Genomic DNA, 22934 nt, shown 5'->3' with positions numbered 1-22934 from the left:
TTATTTTGATATATCACAGTGAAAGATTTATCGTCCTCTTTTTTTTTTTTTTTTTTTTTTTTTGAAAAAAAAAAAAAAAAAAAAAAAAAAAATCAACGCACTGACTCTATAACAAAGTCCAAGTTCATATGTGGCCAAAGGAACAGCACTTCAGCACACTAACTAGAACTCACAGGAGGAAGTTTGTTTCCTCCAAAATAATGACACCGTGACTGAGAGAATGAAACCAACCGTGTGCTGTGAACAGAGCTCACACCTCACACTCAGCACTCCGACCACAACAGCCCTGTAGCTCCTGATTCTTTGCATGCCTGTCTCTCCACTCCCATTCTTACTGCTGGACAGGAAAGCCGTAATTTCACCATTCCTACAATGGTGAATGCAGGGCCAGGGTCTTGAGGCTTGGAAGAAACCCAGCAAGGCCTACTCTTTGGTGGGCGTGGGGAACTGTGAGCAAGGTCGGAGAGGCGGGTGAAGAACGCCCACTGCTGCTTCTCCTCATCATGCACATCCTCCCTGCACCCCGGAAGTACAGACATGCATCATGCAATTGTTCATCTCTCCCTAGGGGAGGCAATAAGGCAGGTGGCCTGGAGGACACAGAAGCACAGAAGGGAAGGGCACTTACAGTTGTTCTAGAGAGGCAAGTCCCTTAAATGCTTGCCTGTCAATTGACTGGATCTCATTCTTGTACAAATAGCTGAAACAAGAAACATGGAGGAGTATTAGCAAACACAAGAGCTCTCCACTTCGGTGGAAGAGAACTGAGTTGACACTTGGAGACAGTTTAAAATTAATGACTGTATGAGGGTACAAACAAAACATTACACAGTAGGTACCACGCCACTCTCAGTGGTCCCTTCTCTTATCCCTCAAGGGTCAAAAGCAAGTGGTCCACAGTGTCTCTACTGTGGCTAGTGATAACCTGACCTGGGCTTCAAAGACTAGATAAAATGCTTTTCCCATGCATATAAAAGGCATCCATCGTAAGATTATAACCAACACTTCTGTCCTAGTTAGATTTCACTGTTGCTGTGATAAAAACACTCTGACCAAAACCAACTTGGGGGGGAAGGGGTTTATTTCACATTACATCTCCCAAGTAACAGTTCATCTCTGGGGGAAGTGGAGCAGGAAGTCAGGACAGGAACCTGGAGGCAGGAGGCAGACCATGGAGGAACACTGTTTTTTGGCTTGTTCATCTGGCCTGTGCTCAAGCGGCTTCTTGCATACAACCCAGGACCACCAGCCCAGGGGTGGCACCACCCACAGTGGACTGGGTCCTCCCACATCACTCAACAGTCAATCAAATGCCTCATAGACATGCCCACAGGCCAATCCTATAGAGGTTGCCCCTTCCCAAGTGTGTCAAGTTGACAACTGAAACTATCCAGCACAACTTCTTACTGATTAGAAACACCAGCACACTCTGGAAAAGTACGGAGTCTGCGGGCGCCTTGAATTCCTCAGCACCTGGAGTGCTATTCTTGTAAAACAGAAGCAAGACCTCCTAAGCACCATGTGTCCTGCAGGACCTGGTTTTGCATGACCTGCAAGCTAATAATGGACTCTATGCTTTTAAATGATGAAATTTTTTTAAAATGCATTTCATGGAACATGAAAACTATATCAAGTTACTATCTCAGGCTCCCTCAGCAAATATGCACTGGCTCCTCTACAGAGAAACTCTAACCTGACGCAGCATGGATAAAGACCATCACAGCCAAATGCCACAGTTCCAAAAGGAACAACCTAGCATGTGTGCTGGGACTACCTCAGCATGACATCTTGACATGCCAGGCCTGTGCAGCTCCTCAGAATCTGGTCCTCGGCATCAGGTATCTGGTAACTCCCCCATGGATGCTATGACTAAAAGATGGTTCTTTCCTTCTGGGACCAAGGAGTCTGCTGTGCCCTTTATTATAACTGGCCTGTCTTCATCTGTGATGCAAGCAGAGGGACAAGTCAAAAGGCACACTTCTCCCACGTTTCCCCATCAAGCAAAACTTATACTTCAAGTTCAGCATCTGGTGTCACCACCTGTTCTCATGAATACATACAACATTCACGTGTGTGTGTGTGTGTGTGTGTGTGTGTGTGTGTGTGATAAACTACAAAACAGGACACAAGAGGTGTGAAAGACATCATAAGGGAATGGGAGATACAGAGGGTAATGAATACAGGTAATGACAAAGCAGAGGTTGGGTTTAACTGAGGAACCAGTTGGAGAGGAGGCCCATGAAGGGCAGGAGAGTCCAGGAACAGAACCATAACACATATGCATGAAGATGCCAGGATGAAACCTAGTAGTATATACTAATCTAAGAAGTTAATAATCATAAAAATCTTTTAAAAAGAATACACAGATAGCAACTAAACAAATAAAGATGTATAATACCAAAAAAGTAATAAACAAAACACAAACAATATCATTTTAATTCTTGTAATATGGTGTCTAGGGGGGTAGAGCAGCTTACTGTATTATCATTAATGACCGTAGAGATTTCTGCTTCTTTTTTAAAAAGATTTCATTTTTACTTTATGTATATGTGTGTATGGGGGTATGTGCACAAGCATGCAAGCATCCTTGAGGTCAAAAGAGGGTGTTGGATCCACTGGAGCTGGAATAACAGGTGGTTGTGAGCTGCCCAACATGAGTGCTAGGAACCAAACTCAGGTCCTCTGGAAGAGCAACAAGCACTTTTAACTGCTGAACCATTTCTCCAGTTCCTGAACCTGCTCTTTTTAATGCTGCAACCACGGAGGAGGTTCTCACCTCTTCCCTCTGTGCAAATGGTGATGGTAAAACCAAAAGAAATACAATGTCCAGTCCCTGCCCCAGATCAAAAGGCCAGCACTCACAACAGAAGGCACATCAGGAATTAGTTCTCCAGGCTCTCTGTGTGCCAGATAAGAACTCAAGCCTTCTGTACTTCATTTTTTTTTCTGCAAAATGGACAGCATCACTGAAATTAAATGATTAAGTACAAAGTTCTTAGGCCATGGCCTGGTATGTGGCAACTGCCCAGGCCTGAGTTATCACTGCCTCTTTTGTGTCCCATTTTTTCCCTAGACAGGGTCTTCCTGTAGCTCTAGCTGGCCTGGAACATGATATATAGATCATGCTGGCCTCAATCTCACAGACATCTGCCTGCTTCTGTCTCCTTAGTGCTGGGATTAAAGGCATGTGCCACCACGCCTGGCTTTCTGTCTACTTCTTAAGGCAAAATACCAAGAAAGCATTGCTTTGCATGGCTTTTAATAACAGAGAGTAGGGGCATACTTCTGAAGGGTGTGGAAAGTAATTAAATCCAAATTAACTAATATATATAAATGTATGCTTATAAAGACGCTGATAGGGCTGGGGGTATAGCTCAGATATAGATAGGCAAAGTTCTGTGCTCCATCCCCAGAATTACAAAACAAACTTTTGAAAGGAAAATTAAAGACACTCTAGCTTAATTTGTTTTCATAAGAATAGTTGGGAATGGTTTTTTAATTTTTTATTGAATTTTTGTGTGTTTCATACAGAAAATCATCTTTATACCTCCTTCTCTGTTGGCACCCTCCATAGGACGCCCCCTGGAGTTCAAACCTTCTATCATTTATGTTAACGCCTATCATGTAAAGTTAGTGTCCCCAGATGCCCAGTTCATCCACTGGGATCTAGTCAGTTTATCTAGAGTCCCTCCCTTTAAGAAGATCAGCTCATTCTTACCCAGCAATAGTCAGCTGCCAATAATTACTCGACTAAAATTGGGGCCTGCTGTTCATTTCCACAGTCCTGTTCTGGGGTTTTTTCTGCTTACGTTTGCATGGGTCTTATGTATGCTGACACCATTGCTGTAGGTTCTTACGAGAAGGGTCCCAGGAGCCTGTAGGACCATTTTCATATGGTCATGCACCTCCTGCCTGGCTCTTACAATCTTTCCACCCTCTCCTCCACAATGGTTCCTGAGCCCTGAGTGGGTGGACCTCAATATAGGAGTCATGTCCAGGGACCCACACTCTGCAGACTCTTCTTCTCTGCGTTTTGGCCATTTGTGGCCTTTTTCGTTCCCGGCCCTCTGTTGCATGAGGGAGCTTCATTGACGAGAATTGAAAAATGCATTAGTGTTCTCTTCATCCCTTGTTTGTTCTATGTTCTGTGAGCCTTAGGCGCAGAGGTTGCATCCAAGATGTGCCACTTAGGCTTGGGCAATTCACAGAATATCTCTGTGTGTGACTAGTTGTAGAACTCTGTAACTATCTCTGTTTCTTAAAAATGAAGCTTCTTTGATGGGTGGTGACTGGGATACTTGTCTTTAGATTTAAGGATCCATATTACATTTGTCTAGGGATATGACAGCCTGGGAGTTTTCTCTAAGATCTATGGTTGGGAATAATCTTATTTCATAGAAATAGTTAATATTCTAATAATTAATTTTAATTTATTTTATACGTTCCATCCTTTGACTATGAATTCCAGTTATCCGAAGCACAAATTTCATCATCAGAAAATATGAATGAAGTGGGGGTCAATGCCTTACCAGAAGTAATTGAGGTCCAGGGAAAAAGGACTAGTCAATTTCCAAAAGCATGCCCTGGCACTGACCAAAAATATACAAGGCTGAACATCAATAAATTTCAGATATGTTTTTTAAACACCTAAAATCCCATTATTTAAGTGATTATCCAGAAGCGTTCTGCCAATAAGATCCCAGGGCACTGGAGGAGGAAGCCAGACAGGACCTGCAGGAAGCTGCAGGAGGCATCAGGATCCACCCCATGCAGCCTGTCTCCCAGAGTGAAAATCCATCTCTACTGAGATCCATTATCCTGACCCCAGCCCCAGGATCTGTGAAGGAGAAGAGAAGTCAGGACACTGCTGCTTGAAGGGAAATAAGTTCAAGGGACAGGCCAGCAGATGTGATTTAAAGGATACTGTGGAAAACAGTATCCCCAAACTCCTGATACTGAACATGCCTTCAGAATAAAACTGAAAAACCCAGACACATGCACACAGCCCAAACACTTCTACTTTCCAGGAAGTCAAAGCTCCCTGGGGCAACTTGGACAGCACTTAAAATAACAGTAACAGCAAGAAGGTAAACAATGCTCGAGGAACAGAAGGCCTGTCCTGTCCCATATTTTAAAAATCATCAAGGCATGCCTAGTTGTTCATACACTAAAAGTCAGCATTCTGTGACCAAGAAGCAGGGAAGAGAGTTTGCACTCAACACTTTCACTGAGGAAAACACATGTCAATATGCAGAGCTTAAAGACCACTAACATAAAAACAGATTTCCAGTATACAGTCACACCAACAAAATGATTTAGTTGGAAAAAGTAACTCAAATTAAAGGTGTTTGTATTCAATATGGTATGTATTTCCTTTGGGAAGTCAACTAAGCCTTTCAAGGCAGAATCATTTAAATGCAGGGGGCAGGTGCTTCTAACCTGACTGGGCCTTGAGTGCAGCCTGTGGGCAGCAACGAGTTTTCCTCAATCCTTCCCATTTTATGATCTGTGCACATGCAGTGCTTTGAAGGGAGGTCATTCACAATTTTCTTTCAAGATGGAGATCTTTCCATGTAGCCTTGGGCTGACCCTGAACTCATGGTGAGCCTTCTGACTCAATTTCCCAAGTGCTAGGATCTCAAACACATTGACACCAGGCCCGGCTTTTGAACTTTAAAAAAAAAGTGATCATTTTCTAAACTGCAGAACTGACTTCAACAAGCAAGAGCTGTTTTAGATGACTGTAACTTAAAGTGGATTTTCAAATGTAAAACACTTAGCTCCATAAAAATGAAGAGTAAAAATCGAGACGATAGGAACAACAGGAATTAAGGTCATAATTCCAAAGGAAACAGTAATTTACAGGCACATCCCACCTACAGTTGAAGAAGCAGTTCCAAGTTTTGTTGTGTCTGCAAAATACACTTCTCTGGGGGCTGGAGAGATGGCTCAGCAGTTAAGAGCACTGACTGTTCTTGCAGAAGAGCCAGGTTCAAATCCCAGCACCCACATGGCAACTAGCAACTGTCCATAACTTCAGTTCCAGGGGATCTGACACCCTCTTCTGTCCTCCGTGGGGACTGCACAACATGGGCACACTTACATACATGCAGGTATAACACTCATACACATAAAAAACAAAAATAAATAAAATTTTAAAAAATTGTACTTCTCTATGCATATGCCCCAGGATGCTGTGCTCAGCAAAGCACGATGTGCCTGTCTGGGCACACTGTCCCTCCCACCTCAGAACCTCGCATCTCCCAGAGCACAGCTGTCAAAGGCAGTGCATGTGGGCTTCATCTAGTCTACCTCAACCCAGCACTTCAAACTGATGACGATCTGTTTTAAAATGTCACTCATCTAAAAATAAAGCCACTTGGGATTTTCTTTTTAACAATAACTCACCAACAGGTAAGCTGTGGTTCTACATTTAAATACTCTAAGAACAGACAACATAAGCTGGTGGGGCAGAGGAATAGCCCTTAACTTACAGGTATTTTAAGTTCTCCAGATCTTCAAACGCTCCACTGGGAATCCTCTTAATATGGTTATTGTTGAGAAGCCTGTGGAAGAATATTTCAACAGAAGTTTAGAACACAAACAAAAATATTTCCAAATTGTGCTAATGAAAAGCATTTCTATAGCCTTGGAAGGGTCAGAAAATGATGGAAGTGCAGACCTTACTGACAGCAGTCAGGAGATGCCGGCTACAGGGGACCAACTTGAGTTACCACAGTTACCAGATCTCTCTTCCACTGTCATATACATTAGAGAAATAAATCCTCTCTCGTAGACACAGGGATATACATCTTTAGCCTGCCACCTCTCAGACTCTTCTCTAGCAGGGCTGAGGGACAGTCTAACACAATCATGGAAGTATGGGAGGGTTGTCCCTGAGGAGGGCCACTCACTTCCACAGTGAGGAGCCCACGAACAGAGCTGCAGCCTGCCCTGCCCTTCAGGACCTGAGTGGTTCCTTCTCCTCGACAGGAGCCGCTTCTCACCACGCTTGAGGTACTCTGAAGGCTCCGTCTCCCTGGGAAGTCAAAGTTCTATGGCATAACTCAGTGGCTACAGCCAGGCCAAGTCCAAGAGATGCGCTCTCCTACTCAGCCTTGCAGGGGTAGAGATGAAGTATGCTGGCAAACCCAGCCGGCAAAGGCTAGTGTGATGTGGGAGTGACTCACTGGAAGCCCAGGTATGATGGCTCTGCACTGAAAGACCAGACAGAGTGGGCAAGTCGCCACCATCCTGGCTTTCTGACTCATCCCTAGTAACTTTGAAAATCAAAGGATGGCCACAGCATCTGACATCTAACTGCCAATTCACAGTACAACCACTTCTTTCTTTTCCTTTTGTCTCCAACTGGCTAGCAATCCCATGTTCCGACTTACAGCGTGTTCAAGTTCCTCAGCCGCCTGAATGCCCCTGGCTGGATCTCTCGGATTCTGTTGAACCGAAGGTCCCTGTGAAGAGTCAGGAAACGTATTTTCACAGGCAGGAATGGAAATGCACAACTTTCTCCATACCTGGCCTTCTTACACAAACAGCTTCAGGATGAGAAAACACTTAAAAAATTACATCACTCTGGGATGAACTGTCTCCCTTTATGAATATCTAAGTGAAGGAACATATACACACAAGAAATCTATTTAACAAGTAAGTGTGGGGACCTAAAAAGCATAAAACCAGCAGTAACCCCTACATATCCAGCCTTCGGCTGAGCCACTGAACATTCTACTGCCAGAGTTTCAGGATAACGCAATGGGCAGGTCTTCTTAGATTCAAGGTGTTACGACCACTGTGCACCATGTAAACACTTCAGCGCACAGCAGCAATGATATGGGCTGGAATACGGTTGATGGCCCGCAGTGTTATCTCCATGCAGCGTAGTTAGCTATCAGCAGAAAGCCAGCTCAGCAGGAGAATAGAGAGAGAAGCCATCCTGTGTACAGACACAGCTTCCTGCTTCCAAGCGGTACACAAGCGGAGTTCAGCTTTCTCATTTCCCCTGTACACTCTCCTGTCAGTCCTGGTGCAACACGTGGTCAAAGTCATGAGCTAATGTCTCTCCTAGGACATCTTCTGACCTCTTAAAGGTCCGAAGTCTCTTAAGAAATCTAATTATTTCGAATGGATTCAATAGCTGCTGGGGATTATAGAACTGGTTTTAGTTTATGGTTCATAAAAAGACTTTACAAGTTGTATGGTGTTTAGCTGAGGAGGCCACATCACTTCTGTGCTATGACCCAGTCCTTCAGCAGGTGAAGGAAAAGGTCAAGGTCCTTCCCTGTCCGCCTCCACAATACCATAGCCTCATTCAGTCTGCAAGCTGCACCCCTCTGCTATTCAGTTTCTCCCGGGATTCTACTCTGGGCCTGTTCTTGCCCCAGCCAGCCTTCCTTGTCTTGACAGAGGAACACAATAGGGGTGAGGCACAGGGGAAAGACCTGTGCAAAGATGGAGCTGTCTTAATGACGATATGTTCAGTGTGTGAAATAGGCCAATTGTTGATAACAAATGAAATCTGACTGATGAGGCTTCAGCATGATCTCAAATACAAGGACCTGACATTCGTGTTTAGTAAATGAGACATTCTGAAAGACATGCCGTGCATCACCAGTTACCAAAGAAATCAGAATGGACTATTTTCAAGAAAGCAGGCTTCAACTTTGGGAACTAGACACACACTATGTTGAACTCCTACTCTCCACCAAATTCCATTTCAAAACACAACAGGAGGGTGTGCATGAATCTCTCGGAAGCTACAAAGCAGTTGCTGAGGGTCAAGGGAGGAACTGGAACCTGAAGATGAAGCCGAAGTGGGGTAAAGAGAAATCTACCTCCATCACATACAAAACCCCTCTCAAGCCTGGAGGGGGGCCACCACACCTCTGGTCCTGGGGGCAGGAGGAGCTGGCTTTGAGTGCCTGGCCTATGGCCAGGGTTGAGATGGCCATGGTGTAACCATATACCCATAATTACATACTGAAATGTAAGTATGGTTGATAAGCGGGGTTAGATAAGATGTTATCCAATCTGTTTCTTCTTTATGTGACTGCACTTAGTCGCAGAGCATTCCTGCTGAGCAGAGCTGGGGCATGTTCAGGGGGTCATTTTCCCAAGATGTGCGTAAGCAGTCAGGGACCCTATCTCAGCCTGATAAACAGAAGTTCCCCTCTCCAACAGGATTCTTAACAGACAAACTGAAAATCCAATGAGCCGCTGTGAAGCTCTGGAGCTGGAAGAGACTGAGATGAAAGGCTCACTCCATATACTTTGCTATGCACTGAATACCAATGACCTCGAGGCGAAGCTGAACACTGGAAGATACCCAACCCGAAGAACAGAGAGGTGACCCCTTGCACACCCGGTATGTATCCTTATGTACTTCCACCGGCTTTAATTTTCTGTCTGATCACCACAGTACCACATCTCCTGGGACTGCTGGGGCAGCTCAGACACTGTCATCCTGTAAAGCAAAGGGAAGGACAGCCAGCAGAGGACCCCACACTCCAACCCACAGGTAAGCTATATCTTGGGACACCATGAGAAGAACCAAATGTCCCTGCAAGGATGAGCCCCGGGTTCAAGATCATGCAGGCACATTGCAGGGCTTCAGTTCTTCTGAATGAACTCTCATTTAGGGAGCCATAGGGGCAGGTTGTCCGTTTACAGGGTTCCCACAGTATCCTCAGGCAGTGGTGGTGGGAGCGGCAGCAGGGGAATTTCAGAAGGGAATTCTGGGTCACACCCAAGAGCACAGAATGGGACCTGGAGGGCAGGAGCAGGAGTGTGTGTATGTTGAGCAAGCTGGTCATGGGGGATGCTAGATAAAGCAAAAAAATGCTGTCCTTAAGTAGCCTAGAGGAAAGGCGATGGCACACGTGTATTTGGACGTGTGTGCACACAATTGGGAACCACATGCCCCTGAGTGCACATTCATCTGCACTCACACTCACAGCAGCACTTATTTCTCCTTCAGCCCTTGGGCCACTTGTCATTGTTGTGAGGTCTGTGAACAGAATAACACCAGGTGTGTAAAATAAGCTCCCCTTCATTTGCTTATAAAGAAACGCCTGCACATGTCTGGAGACAGACACTAGAGAACAGGCGTGTGGAGGGGCCTCTCTGTCCTCTTTATCACAGAGTTAGGTACAACTCAGATATCTGACAGTGGAATTATTGTCTTCAAAATCAGAATAAAGACTTCCACCAAAAAGACTCTTAACTGGAAAAACACTGCTCTGGACTTTAAATTTAAAGAGAACTTCAAAGTGTCTTCTTGGTTCTTCCCTGGGGCTCCCAGCTCTCACCCGCCTCCTCTGGGCAAGAGGCAAGGAGTGGGGAAAGGATGCCAAAGGCTGTGGGGGTTGCTGATTCGCACCCACTTGTTAATGACCAGGCCATCTGGTGCCCACCCTCAGTGGCTTGGAAGAATCACTTCCCCAACGAACAAAGAATGTCTCAAACTTCCTCCGTGAAGTTGGCATGAAGTAGGAATGGAGGTGGGTTCCTGAAAGTTCTGGGAAAGCCATAAATGGAACAATGAATTAAAAAGAACGTTAAGAGCTGAACTCAGAGAGGAAATCTATGAGCCTTCTGCTACCACCAGGACCAAAACCCAAGAAGATTCTAATAGCAACTCTTCAACCTGAAGGTAATACTCCTTTCTAAAGCTTGGAAACTGGATCACAAAAGCCAAGAGACCTAGACCAAGGAACACAACACAGAAGACACAGACCTGAGTGAGCACCCCCTTAGAACACCCACCCTGACCAACACCTGTACCTGTGTTCTCCAAGGAGCTCAGGATTCATTCACTGGCAGCACAAAGCAGGTGCCATTCTGTCAGTCAAGCAGGCCCTACACTTAGATGGCCCTAGAATGCATAGGCAATCACCTAAAAGCTACAAAATGATTATCATGGGGCAAGACTGTGGCTTGCCTCACCATCCCTATCTGACTACAGAAATGACCAAGGTTCCTTGCTGCAGAAGTGTCCAAGGATACTGAGTTAGGGAACTAAAGGCAGCAGGAGAGAGGAAAGAGGGAGGGGAATTACTCAGGTCAGAAGAAACTCCCTTGTATGGTAAATAAGAAATCAGAAAGAAACTTTGCCCAAAGTCTCTCAGTTTGGGCACAGCATAAGGAGAGATGTGATGGGTGGGAACCAGGTCTGGCTGTCAGCACACAACCACTGCAGACTGTCCTGCCCCAGCAGCACCTTCTCTTTCTTCCCCAGGTTAAGGCACTGCCTCTTCTGACCTACTTAGGAATGGAGGGAGCCAGTACAGGCCTCTCAGGTGGAAAGGAGAACCTGTGGTAAGTATCAAAAATAAAATATGAAACTCAAGGTCAGCAACAGAATTCAGGGCCGGTCATATTTTGTATTTAAAAAGCTAGCAACTCTAGTTTCCAAGGCAAGGAGTTTTTAGAGGGTTTGCCTTGCTTTTAATATTTCCATTATTCTAAAATCTTGATGGAAACACAAAATCTAGCAGGAAAACACAACCTAGTGCTTGGGAAAAAGCAGCAAAGTTCAGGTATATATTCAGTATCAAAGCCACAATGCATGGCACTGGAGAGATGGTCAGGGGGTAAAGGTGCCTCCAAACCTGAGTTCAGTCCCTGGAACTGATGTGGTAGAAGGAAAGCACCAACTCCCACAAGCCAACCTCTGACCTCCACACGCACAGTATGGCATAGATGCCCATATGCACACACGTGCACACACACAATAAATAAATGTAATAAAAGTTCTGAAAAATCATACTTCATCACAGTCATAGAATAATAAAAATGAGAAGTAAAAGGAAATTTACAGATCTAAGGGTTTTTTTCTGTTGTGCTCTTACCCACTGAGCCATCTCTCCAACCCCAGATCCAAGTTTTACTCTAAACCCTCTAGGTGGTTTGCCTTCGAATCCCTTTTCACAGTAACGTAAAACACAGATATCACCCTATGATGCTTACCTTAATGAGAAGGAACTTACTAGGAATAAAAATGTCGTCTTTAAAGATTAAAAAGTTCACTATATATTCTTTGATAATGCTGCTTCTAAAATATGTTGATTTTTCCCATTTAAAAAAAGTGGCATGCATTTGAATTTATTTTTAAGTTGAAGAATGATTTGGTCAACAAATTCAAAATAACAAGTATAACCTGTTTGGTCTGAGAACCAAAAGTACTGTAATTGCAGGTGAAGAACTTAACCCCAGTAGTGCCTAGAATTGCATATGGGTTACTTTTAGGATATGAAGACCACACAGCTTGTGCTTTGCCATGGGTTTTGTTTTGTATTTTAGTATTTGGTGTGTGTTTCTACTTAGAAGAGCCGGGTCATCACCTGCAAATACCTGGCAGACAAGACGTCACAGAAGTAAGCTGACTGCATGTGACACATTTTCATCTGTTTTCTCTTTATAGTTGGGATTTTTAGAGTTATGTTAGGTCTCTCCACATGCTACAAAAGACTTCTGAGCACACTAGTATCACTGCCAAAAATCACTAGGGTTAGGGGGTTACCCTCACTTTTTTGATCATTACTGCACAGAATTCTGGAGAAGGGACTCCTTAGGTATGTGGCTGTTGATTTGATAAGCATGCCCCCCATGGATACGGGCTCACATCATCTGCCTAAAGACTTTAATGTCTGCTCTGCTTCAGAGAGAAGATGTTTTAAATACATTTTGGGGGGGCTGGAGAGAGAGCGCAGCAGTTAAGAATACTTGCTGTTCTTCCAGAAGCCCATATAATAGCTAACAACCATTTGTAATTCCAGTTCCAAGGAATTCAACACCCAATTCTGACCTCTGCAGGCACTGCATGCATGTAGTTCACTTACATACATGCAGACAAGTCACTCATACACATAGAAGTAAATAGAATATTTAAACACAATTGTAGATTTTAAAATCAGAATTATAACAGTGCAAGCCCTCTCTCCAGTTGGGGAACCCCATCACCAGTCCTAGACAGACCAGCGCCACACTGGGAAATGCTGAACATCTACTTAATGGCTCTTCTTGCCAGAGTATAAGGCAGCTGACAGACAGGTGAAAAACACCACCCTAAAACTAGACCTTGAGATTTTCCAAGAGTGTTTGGCTGTACTAAAAGATTTCAACTTTACTGATAAACGCCTACTAGATAGTGAAGGAATGCTGAAAACTGGTGCTCTGAGGGTTAAAGACAGCATTGTTTCCCACAGGGAAATGAATACATCAATCCACTCATCTCACGTGTGTTGGGATGTCTTCTGGCACACAGTCTTCCATGGCACACTTACTGGAATGACTGTAACTGAGTACCAGTCACATGCACAGCTCACAATGAGAACACAGCAGCATTTACAAAAAGGTCCCTTCAGGATGGCAACAGTCAGGCAGGATACAGAAAGACAGGGCCTAGGAACAGGACAGCTGGTGGGCTCCGGTGGGAGGAGCCACAGTGATGATGGATGCTTGCTTGTGTAGTGAGGGGAAGGAGAACGAGAGGGCTGCTGGTGGAGGATTGAAGAGTGAGGAAGAGGAAGAGGAAGAGGAAGAGGAAGACAGGTGAAAAGCGGTATGGTATGAAGATGAAGAGAACAGCTGAGGGAAGGCTGTGTAGTGAAGAGGATGAAGGTGGCGGAGGGAGGACTGTATAGTGTGGAGGATGAAGAGAACAGCCGATGGAGGGCTGTGTGGTGGGAACTGTCAATGTCCTTTTCTTCAACTACTAGGAACTGCTGAACCCTGCTGACGATGGAGGTTCACAGGCTGAGATGGTAGAAGTGAAAAAGGCCTGGGGGGAAAGGGGGTCAAAATACTGTTTTTTGACAAGCCACTGAACCCATAATGTGGACACAGCATGCCTGCAGCTCAGAGGAAATTCCTGCTGACATGTGCTTGAATGACATTTATGCGGGCTGAGCAGAGAGGAGAGGGACAGGGCAGAAGCGAGCACCTGCTGGAGAATGCTAAAGAGGAGGAGAGCCTAGGATAAGCCAAAGTCTGAGGAAAAGTGTGCTTAGGAACCGCAGGGGTGATGGGGAAGGGGCTGGGCACAGAGTTCTGCAGGCTGCTCACAGCAGTTTCCAGGAAGCCTACTGCTTCCTGCCATCTGCATTGAACAATGTGCTCAAGCTAAATGGTTGTGGACATTAACAACCAACAACTTGGACTCTATTTATTATTGTGTGTCTAATGTCCATGCATGTGTATAGTGGGGGTTGCACACTGAAGGTCAGAGGAAAACTTTGGGATGGAATCTGTTCTTTCCTTCTACCTTTACATGGATTCTGAGGATCAAACTCCAGTCCCTAGGCATGGGTGGCATGCATTTTGCCTGCTGAGCCATCTCTCCTGCCCCAGTACGGATTCTTTAACAAGATTTTTAAACATAACTGATGAAATCACACTGAAATTTAACCCCGACTGCAGCTATGAACACATAATACCTGTCAGTGCCCTTTTTGAGCTTGTCAAATTGTGTTTGAGAGTGGCAGAGACCATTTTCTGATTGGAAGGGTTAGTTTTCAGTCATCTGGGGACACGTGGTATAGACCATTTTCTGATTGGAAGGTTTAGTTTTCAATGATCTGGGGATCAGGGAGTCCACAGAAGAGCTGGGCAGGCATCTCGTACTGGAAAGTCCCACAACAGCAAATCACAGCAATGAAGACAAGCCTGCAAGTACATGAGCTTGATTGACCCAAGCCAGAATGCTGAACAGCTGTGCCCAGCACTGGGGATGAAATCCCACATTTCGCTGAGATTTGAAATACTCTATTCTCGTGTGTGAAATTCGAATCCAGGAAACAGCTGGCTTAGGCACGTCCCTTCTACTCCAGTGGTTTTTAAAAGCTACATTCTTTGAGACAGGGACACTACCATGCACTGGGGGCGAGGCAGAAAAGGGGCTATGTGATCCATACCCACCACACCTCCAGCATCCCCTCCTTCCTCAAGCAGAGAGCTGGACAGGCAGCCTGTTGACCAAACTCTCTAGGCTGGAGCTGTCTGACTCTCCAGCACCTTACCTCAAATATGTGAATGCATTTCACATTCTACTCCACATCACCAGGCAGCTTTAGAACAAAACACTTTTAAGCGATTAAAGGAGAAAGAAAAGTGCTTGACATTGTGATTGACAACACCCCCACGGTATATCCTTCCCTGTTAGCTAAGCACAGGCAAAGGACATCAGAGGGACGACCAGGTGCCCTGGCCTTCATCTCCCACATCATCTGCTTCCTCATATCCAACTCTTACACCCTCTTAGCATGACTCCACCCCACAGTTTATAAAGAGTGTTCCCCAACCAGCTGGTAGGACCCTCAGAAGGTCTCTTGAAGTTGACATCACTCCTGGAATCATACCATTCAATAACTTCTACTCAGGAGGCAAAGCAGCAAGACCCTTCCACCTCTCTCCTGGGGCCGATACCCAGCCCTGGCCCTCTCAACACTCTGTACACAGGGCTCCTCCGTCCAGCAGTTTGGCACTAGACCCCTGCTGCTGGGGCCTATCCCTTGATCCAGAAGCACCCTCACTGTGCTATCTATGCACCTGCAAACTTCTTGTGACCACATTATCCCAGGAAAGCTGGATCCAGTCTCCAAGACTGTGGCAGAAAGCTCCATAAGGAACATGGATTCTGCTGTGAGTTCACAAGCATTTCTGGGGTTCTGGGGCTCTGAGGCAGAGCAAACTCCCCACAGGGTTACCAGAGCCTCCCCACAAGAGCAGGTAGTATGCTGAGGCCCGCTGGGGTGATACAGTATGGTTCCAAAAGAAGAGCTCTACAATGCACATTTGCAAATGAGTATCCTAAAAGCTGCAAACCTGTTAAAAGCTTAAAATCTTGACCCCACAGGCATGAGAGCAACTTATGGGCCAGACTCTACTTACATGAGCTGTTTGCTTCAGGGTCTGGGTCCCCACGATGGCTTTTAAATATCTCAATCAACATTTTAAAAAATGGGGCTTCCCATTTTAAGCATTTTTGAAAACAACTGAATTCTAGACTATTCACTTTAAAACACATAGTGGTCTCAGTACCAATGGTCCCTTGACAGGACTATGCGTCTTGACCCCAGAGTCTCTGCAGCCCCTCAAGCCCAACTAACCCACAGTGCCAGCTTCCATGCCTCATCAAATTGTCAGAAAATAAGCAAAGTGAGACCTGCAAACCACAGCCCTGTAGACACTCCCAGGTCACACCTAATTTTTCTGACCCATTAAACATATAAATCAATTAGGACGTATTTTTTTTACTGATAATAAATCATAAAGAAATTATTTTAAAACTATTGTTTGATTTACATATAATTTTACCACTTATTAAAGATGAAAGTAAGATTAATATGCTTCTTTTTATTATTTATTATACAGAATTACATAAGGCCATTTTCATTTGAGTACATAATGTACTTTGAACATATTCCTACCATATCCCTCTATCCTCCCTTCCCTTCCCATTAGTCCTTTCTGTTACTCTAGACAATTTTATACCTACTTTCATGTTATATCTACATACATGTCTTTATGTATCAATAACGTCTAAGACCCACAAGTGAGAGTAAGCATGTGACATTTGTCTTTCTGAGACTGACTTAATTCACTCAATATGATCATCCTCAGTTGTACCTATTTTCCTGCAAGAACAGCACTTCTTTCTTTATGGGTGAAAAAATTCCAAAGGTACATTTTTTTTCTTTTCTTTTTTTTTTTTTTTTGGACTTTCTGAGACAGGGTCTCCCTGTAGCCCCAGCTGTCCTGGAACTCACTATGTAGACCAGGCTGGTCTTGAACTCACAGAGATCCACCTGCCTCTGCCTCCCAAGTAAAGGCGTGCACCACCACGCCCGGCCAAAGGTGCATTTTTAAGCAGTCCCACCTGCATTAGCTAAATATTTCAAAAATTAAATTGCCAAATACAAGTAATCAAAAAGCAATTTTATTTTAATCGAAGGCACCTTTGCCCTCTTTTTAAATAGCACACCCGTACACCCATCTGTCTCCAGACTTTGTCTCTCAAGTTCTGGCAATGCAGTGTTGCCAGGCTTCTGCAGCAAGCCCTGTACCCAAAGAGGGGCTTTTTTCCTCAGAAAGATCAGGATGCCAGGGCATGGTGAGGGAAGACACTGTAGCACGCACAGCTGGGGAGTCAAAGGCTTTGTGCTCTATCAGAATTGCAGGGAAGAAAATTGTACACACGTGTCCAAAGCCACCATCTGCCATTTCATTCCCAAGAAAGGTCCCAGGCATACTTATAGAAAGAACACGAAGCCTTGGTGCTTTAAGGCTACCCAGCGTCCTGCCCAAGCATCAGAGACAATTCCGAACAGTACTGAAGCTCCCACAAAGCCAAGGGATGGAAATGACCCTAATCAGATCCATGCTCCAGCGAGAACAATGATCCTTGTTCGGGGAACAGAGGGGGCATGCCCAGCCCTGCAGACATGGGAAGAAACAGCCTCTCAAGTTATCTTCCCATCTCCACTGTGTGTAAGCCCAGGAGCTAATATTTGCTTTGGATTCTCCATCCTACTGAGAACTTCCAAGGCCTGGACTGTTTCATGCATGGTTCATCCTCTGTCTCTACACTGTCTTGTTCAGAGAGCTCAGTGGAGAACAAAGATATGTCTTGCTTCCCATCAAGAGTGCTCAGCCCATGGATCTAGGGAGTTGGGAAAATTTCTCACTTTCATTTCAGTGGCATGGGCCTCATCCCTGACCTGCCAATCCACTGGAGGACTTCACCTTTGAGCTCCAATGACCTCCGCCCTTGCCCAATCCCACCAGGAAACACAGGCCCCCTTCCTTCCATGAAGGCTTTTCCTGGTTGACGTGATGAAAGCCTTAGCATCTCAAGGGGATCCTCAATTCACCTTTGCGTGGGCAGAATGGAGCAGAGGAGGTTCCAATTCTCCACTCAGGATGGAGGGACACACACTAAGATCAGGCTGTGGCCAGCTCTAAGTAATTCTCTATGGTGTGAAAGGATGGCTTCAGGCTGTAGCTTTCCCTATGTGACTATGTCACAAAGCAGCCATTGGCTCCATGTTAAGTACAACTGCAGAGGTCAGATGACTGGACCTCATTGTACATGCAGTCACCACCACCTGTCCAGCACCATCCATGAGGTGCAGATAAATGACGTATTCTTGCAAGTAAAAAGATGCCTACCACCTATAAACTTATCGAAGTAGACCAAGAACAGATGGGCACATGGGTGTATTAAAAACATATCAGAAGAAACAGTTGTCTCAATTTATCGAACAGAACACACCAGTTGTAACCTCCTCACCGGGGTCTGTTGAAGAAGGGGCACCCAACCCCAAGATGGAAGTGTGGCTGGTGACCCATCACCTACGTAGCCATTTGTCACAGGCTTATTCAGGACAACTGTCACAGCACAGGACATCTGCCTCTGTCCCTGGAGTCCAGCTCAAATACAGCTTCTCCTGACCATGATGTTCAGCCCATTTCAAACTGACCCTTGAACTGCCTGTCACCAGGACCCATATTTGACAACTCTGGACTTGAACCACTATGATCTCTGTAGTTCCATTCATAAAAATTTCTTATCTAGGGGCTGGAGAGATGGCTCGGCGGTCAAGAGCACTCAATGCTCTTGCAGAAAACCCGGGTTTGATTCCCAGCATCCACATGGTGGCTATGAACTGTCCTTAACTCCAGCTCCAAGGGAATCTGAAGCTCTCTTCTGACCTCCGCGGCACTGCATGACATGGGTGCACTCAAATACATGCAAGAAATATACTCCTATACATAAAATAAAAATAATAAAATTTTTTTTAATTTCTTATCTAGTCCCCTACTCTTTTTTGAGGCTGCCATTAGTTCTCTGCCTCTGCCTTCAATTCAGCCTCTTTAACCTGTTCAGAGCCATCTTATAACCTAGATATGACTGCGTGAAATATAAGATGTGTTTTGAGGGTTAATATTATGATAGTCAATTAACTGGAATAAAAATCTGGAAACAGTGATTGCCAATAACTACATTATCAAGTAAATTAGGACTACCTGGTGAATTAGAGAACACATATACACACCCTCAGCCTCCCACAAACATGTATGCACACACACACACACACACACACACACACACACACACAGCGCCTCCTACTCAGCTGCCAATTCCAGGCTTTGAGGAAGAAAGGCTCCAGAGTGCACTAAACTGTAGCAGCCTCTCAGTCACAGTGTAGTCAAAATCTTCTTTGAGGCATCTGCAGTGTGGGAACAGGAAGCCCTCCTTCCACAGATACATCTGATCACTTCACTTCCTGAGACTCAACACCATGAGCGTATCAGGTTTGGCATCTAAAAGAGTTCGCACAGGCCCTTTTCTAAAGGTTTTACCAAGTTTGATTCTTTTTTTTTAATTAACTTTTAAAAAAATTTATGTGTGGGGCTGGAGAGATGGCTCAGTGGTTAAGAACACTAACTGTTCTTGCAGAAGACCTGGGTTCGAATCCCAGCACCTAACAACTGTATGTAACACCAGTTCCAGGGGATCCAACAGCCTCTTTCTGTCCTCCGCAGGTACTGCATGACACAGGTGCACTTACCTACATGCAGGCAATACACGCATACACATAAAATAAAAATAATAAATAAATAATTTTTAAAAATGTTTTAAAAAAATGTGTCCCATGCAGTGTGAGGGAATGAGGTCCTGAGTGGGCCCCACATGGGACTAGCAAGAACCCCAGGGGTTTGCCTCTGCCTTCTATACCATGGAAAGACACCGAGAGAAGCTGCCATCAGCAAGCAGGAAGAGCTGGACCAGAATGGGTCCGCACTGGCATCCTGATCACACACTCCCTGCCCCAGAGCCACTGCTCAAGCCCATCTGTGGTGTTTTGTTATAGCAGCTTGAGCTGGTTAATACAAGTGGCATGCAGATACAGTTCTGGGTCTTCTGTCCTCTGCACAGCCAGCCACTGCCCCTTTCCCACAGACTCTGCCTAGGCCCTTTCTAGAAGGGCCTGACATCCCCTAGTTGCAGTTATCAGTAGTACTAGGGTGGAGCTTTCTGTGCACATCGCTTCCAGTTTTGCTGAGTGAGTGCTCAGGAGAGGCACTGCTGGCTCATACATAGGACAAACAGAGCATCCACATTATGGACACTAAGTGTCACTTCCACAAACATGCTTGTTTGTCCTCATTTGCAGGACCCTGGAGCATCTAGAAACCAGCTCTTTACTTCATGCACCAGGCAAGGTGGTGCCTGCCAGGGGATGGAGCCCAGGCATCCAGAGGCTATGAGCTGAGGAGGGGCACAATCAGACTCAAGTATCTGACAAGGTTCACCAAAAGAGGATAGAGAAGCATGACATGCCATATAGAGCCGCCTGTGACAAGACAACACTGACAAAACTGGTCAGAGGAGTCACCACATAAGGGCAGAACAGACCACTGCAGTAGAAGGCAGGAAGCATCTAAGCAGGAAAGGAGACTCCTCCCTCACAGAACAGAGCAAGGATAACTGCTGAGGTCTTGGCCTCCAGGTTGAGGAGCCTAGAATAAAGGGAGAATAAAGTGACAATCAGGCATCCCAGCTTTGGGACAGACAGCACTGTGTCCCTAGAGGCCTTACCTTCACTCTTTCCACACTGACAGCAGAGACAGACCCTACCACATCTGCTGGCCTGACTTCACCTTCTCAGTCCAGGCCAGGGGTGGTGGTGTACACCCATAATCCCAGCACCCAGGAGGCAGAGGCAGGCCAGTCTCTGTGAGATCAAGGCCAGTCTGGTCTTCACAGAGAGTTCCAAGCCAGATGGGGCTACGCAGAGACCCTGTCTCAAAACAACAACAACAACAGCAAGCAGCAACAACACAACCATGGTGCCCAGTGCACAATGAGAAAGCTGAGACTGGACTCTGCACTGGGAGAAGTTGTCAGCGCTCCTAAGCCCAAGACTAGCTGCATGTTCCTGATAGGACATCAGACCTGGTCCCTTATTATAGTTCTCCACAGAAGTCGTGATGTCCCAGACTCAGTGTTTCTTTCCCATGACCAGCTGTATGTGCCAGCATCACCATAATCCACACAGAGGCATGGGAACCAATGTTATGTGAAGCTATGTCCTATGTCTAACATCTCAGCCAGTATCCATGAGGGAAAAGGAGACCTGAATTTACCTGGACCTGGAATCTTATCCTTTCCATAAGCAATAGAAAATAATCATGTCAAGCTTTAGCTAGTCACAGCTGGCTACAGCAGGTTGGATTAACAATGCTCTTGACTTAACCGTAGGAATGGATGTAAATGAACCCCCACAACTTGAATCTGAGCTGTCTTCACATAGGCTTATGGTTTGAACACTTGTTCCCGGATGGTGCCACTATTTTGGAAGGCTCTAGAACCTTTATGATGTGGGGCCTAGAAGAATTAAGTCACAAATGAAGGTCACTTTAGAGCCCCACACTGGTTACAGAGCCTTCTCTGCTCCCTGGTCTGCAGTGATGTGAGGAACGTCCGCCACAGAGCTCTGCTGCCATGAATCCTGCCCTATATTCTCCGCCAGGATAGAAAGAAACTCTCTGAAACCCTCGTCCAAATATACCTTTCCTCCCTTAGTTTTTATGTGAGGTAATTTTGTCAAAATGACACAAAAGTAACTAATAAACCCCAACCTGTTAAATTTTACAGCTCACATTAAAATATAAAGCACATAGGCCGGGCATAGTGGCACATGCCTTTAATCCCAGCACTTGGGAGGCAGAGGCAGGCGGATCTCTGTGATGGTGTACATAGTGAGTTCCAGGACAGCTGGGGCTACAGGGAAACCCTGTCTCAAAAAGACAAATAAATAAACAAACAAAAATAAATAAATAAATAAATAAATAAATAAATAAATAAATAAAGCACAGGGCTGGGTGATGGCTCAGTCGGTAAAGCAAACATGAAGAGCTGTGTTCAATCTTGAGAACCATGTATAAAGCTAGGCAAAATGATGCAGGCTTGTAATCCTAGTGCATTTGGTGAGGTTCCAAAGCAATTGGAGACTCTGCCTCAAACTAAGTGTGGAAGGTACCTGAGGAACAACACCCAAGGTTGTCCTCAGCATACACAGGCATGCACCCACACACACGTGAACATATGTGCACATACAGAGATTAAAAAACAATAACAAATACAAAGTACGGTGATTTTATATATGTGTGTTTGAAGATGGCCAAATGAAACCCATTATGTTGTATGTCAATTAAAATAAGTAATGAACAAAGACATAAACTACCTCAGCATTTGCCAGCAGCTCCAAAGGAACAGCCACAGAGATTACACGCAATGGCTAATACAGCCACACAGAGACTGAACAGTAGGCCAAACACTGACTAACTTCCCCGTATTTGTCTTTATGCCTATTTTGTTTCTTTCCCAAGTGTTGAGGGGCAGGCAGCAACACACACACACACACACACACACACACACACACACACACACACATGCACGCACACACAGAGCAAAAAATGAGACCTGGCATGGCAGCGTGTGCCTTTAATCCTAGCACTCTGGAAGCAGAGGCAGAGGCAGGTAGATCTCTGTGAGTTCGAGGCCAGCCTGGTCTACATTGCGAGTTCCAGGTCAGCTGGGGCTACAGGGAGACCCTGTCTCGAAGAAACAAACAAAAAAAAGCAACAAGGGCAGAAAGAACCAGACACACAGACACAGGTGTAGTGGGTAGGATTTGGCTGAGTGTTCCAGCAGCCAACACAGAGAGAAAACCTGCACACGTGAATGAATGGGTAGATCCGAAACAATGCTGAGCCAACTGTTTGGGGGAAATTAAGATGTTACCTAGACTGAGGTAACAGCAAAACGATCACATAGATCACAGACAGCCGACTCAGCAGCCAATCGGTCAGCAGCTGGCTCCTCAGGATGCTTCTCTGACCTCACTGTAGCCCAC

The 22934-nt window shown here is 45.3% G+C and overlaps 1 protein-coding gene across 2 annotated transcripts in view; it reads right to left on the bottom strand.

Annotated features, from left to right (window-relative positions):
- Pxdn (peroxidasin) overlaps positions 1–22934 on the bottom strand; it is a 90001-nt gene that overhangs the window by 45252 nt on the left and 21815 nt on the right. Inside the window, exons 2-4 of one of the 2 annotated variants that reach the window (XM_008850181.3) lie at positions 7398–7469; positions 6495–6566; positions 629–700 (exon numbers count right to left, since the gene is read on the bottom strand). In XM_008850181.3, coding sequence (XP_008848403.1) covers positions 629–700; positions 6495–6566; positions 7398–7469 — 216 coding nt within the window. The remainder of the gene's footprint in view (positions 1–628; positions 701–6494; positions 6567–7397; positions 7470–22934) is intronic. The other variant, XM_017802498.2, reaches the window with a different exon arrangement.

The sequence above is a fragment of the Nannospalax galili genome, unplaced genomic scaffold, assembly GCF_000622305.1.
Source record: "Nannospalax galili isolate Female #2095 unplaced genomic scaffold, S.galili_v1.0 scaffold100, whole genome shotgun sequence".
Classification (NCBI taxonomy): Eukaryota; Metazoa; Chordata; class Mammalia; order Rodentia; family Spalacidae; genus Nannospalax; species Nannospalax galili.
The sequence above is the reverse complement of the archived record's forward strand: the minus strand, read 5'-3'. Positions and strand labels throughout refer to the sequence as shown.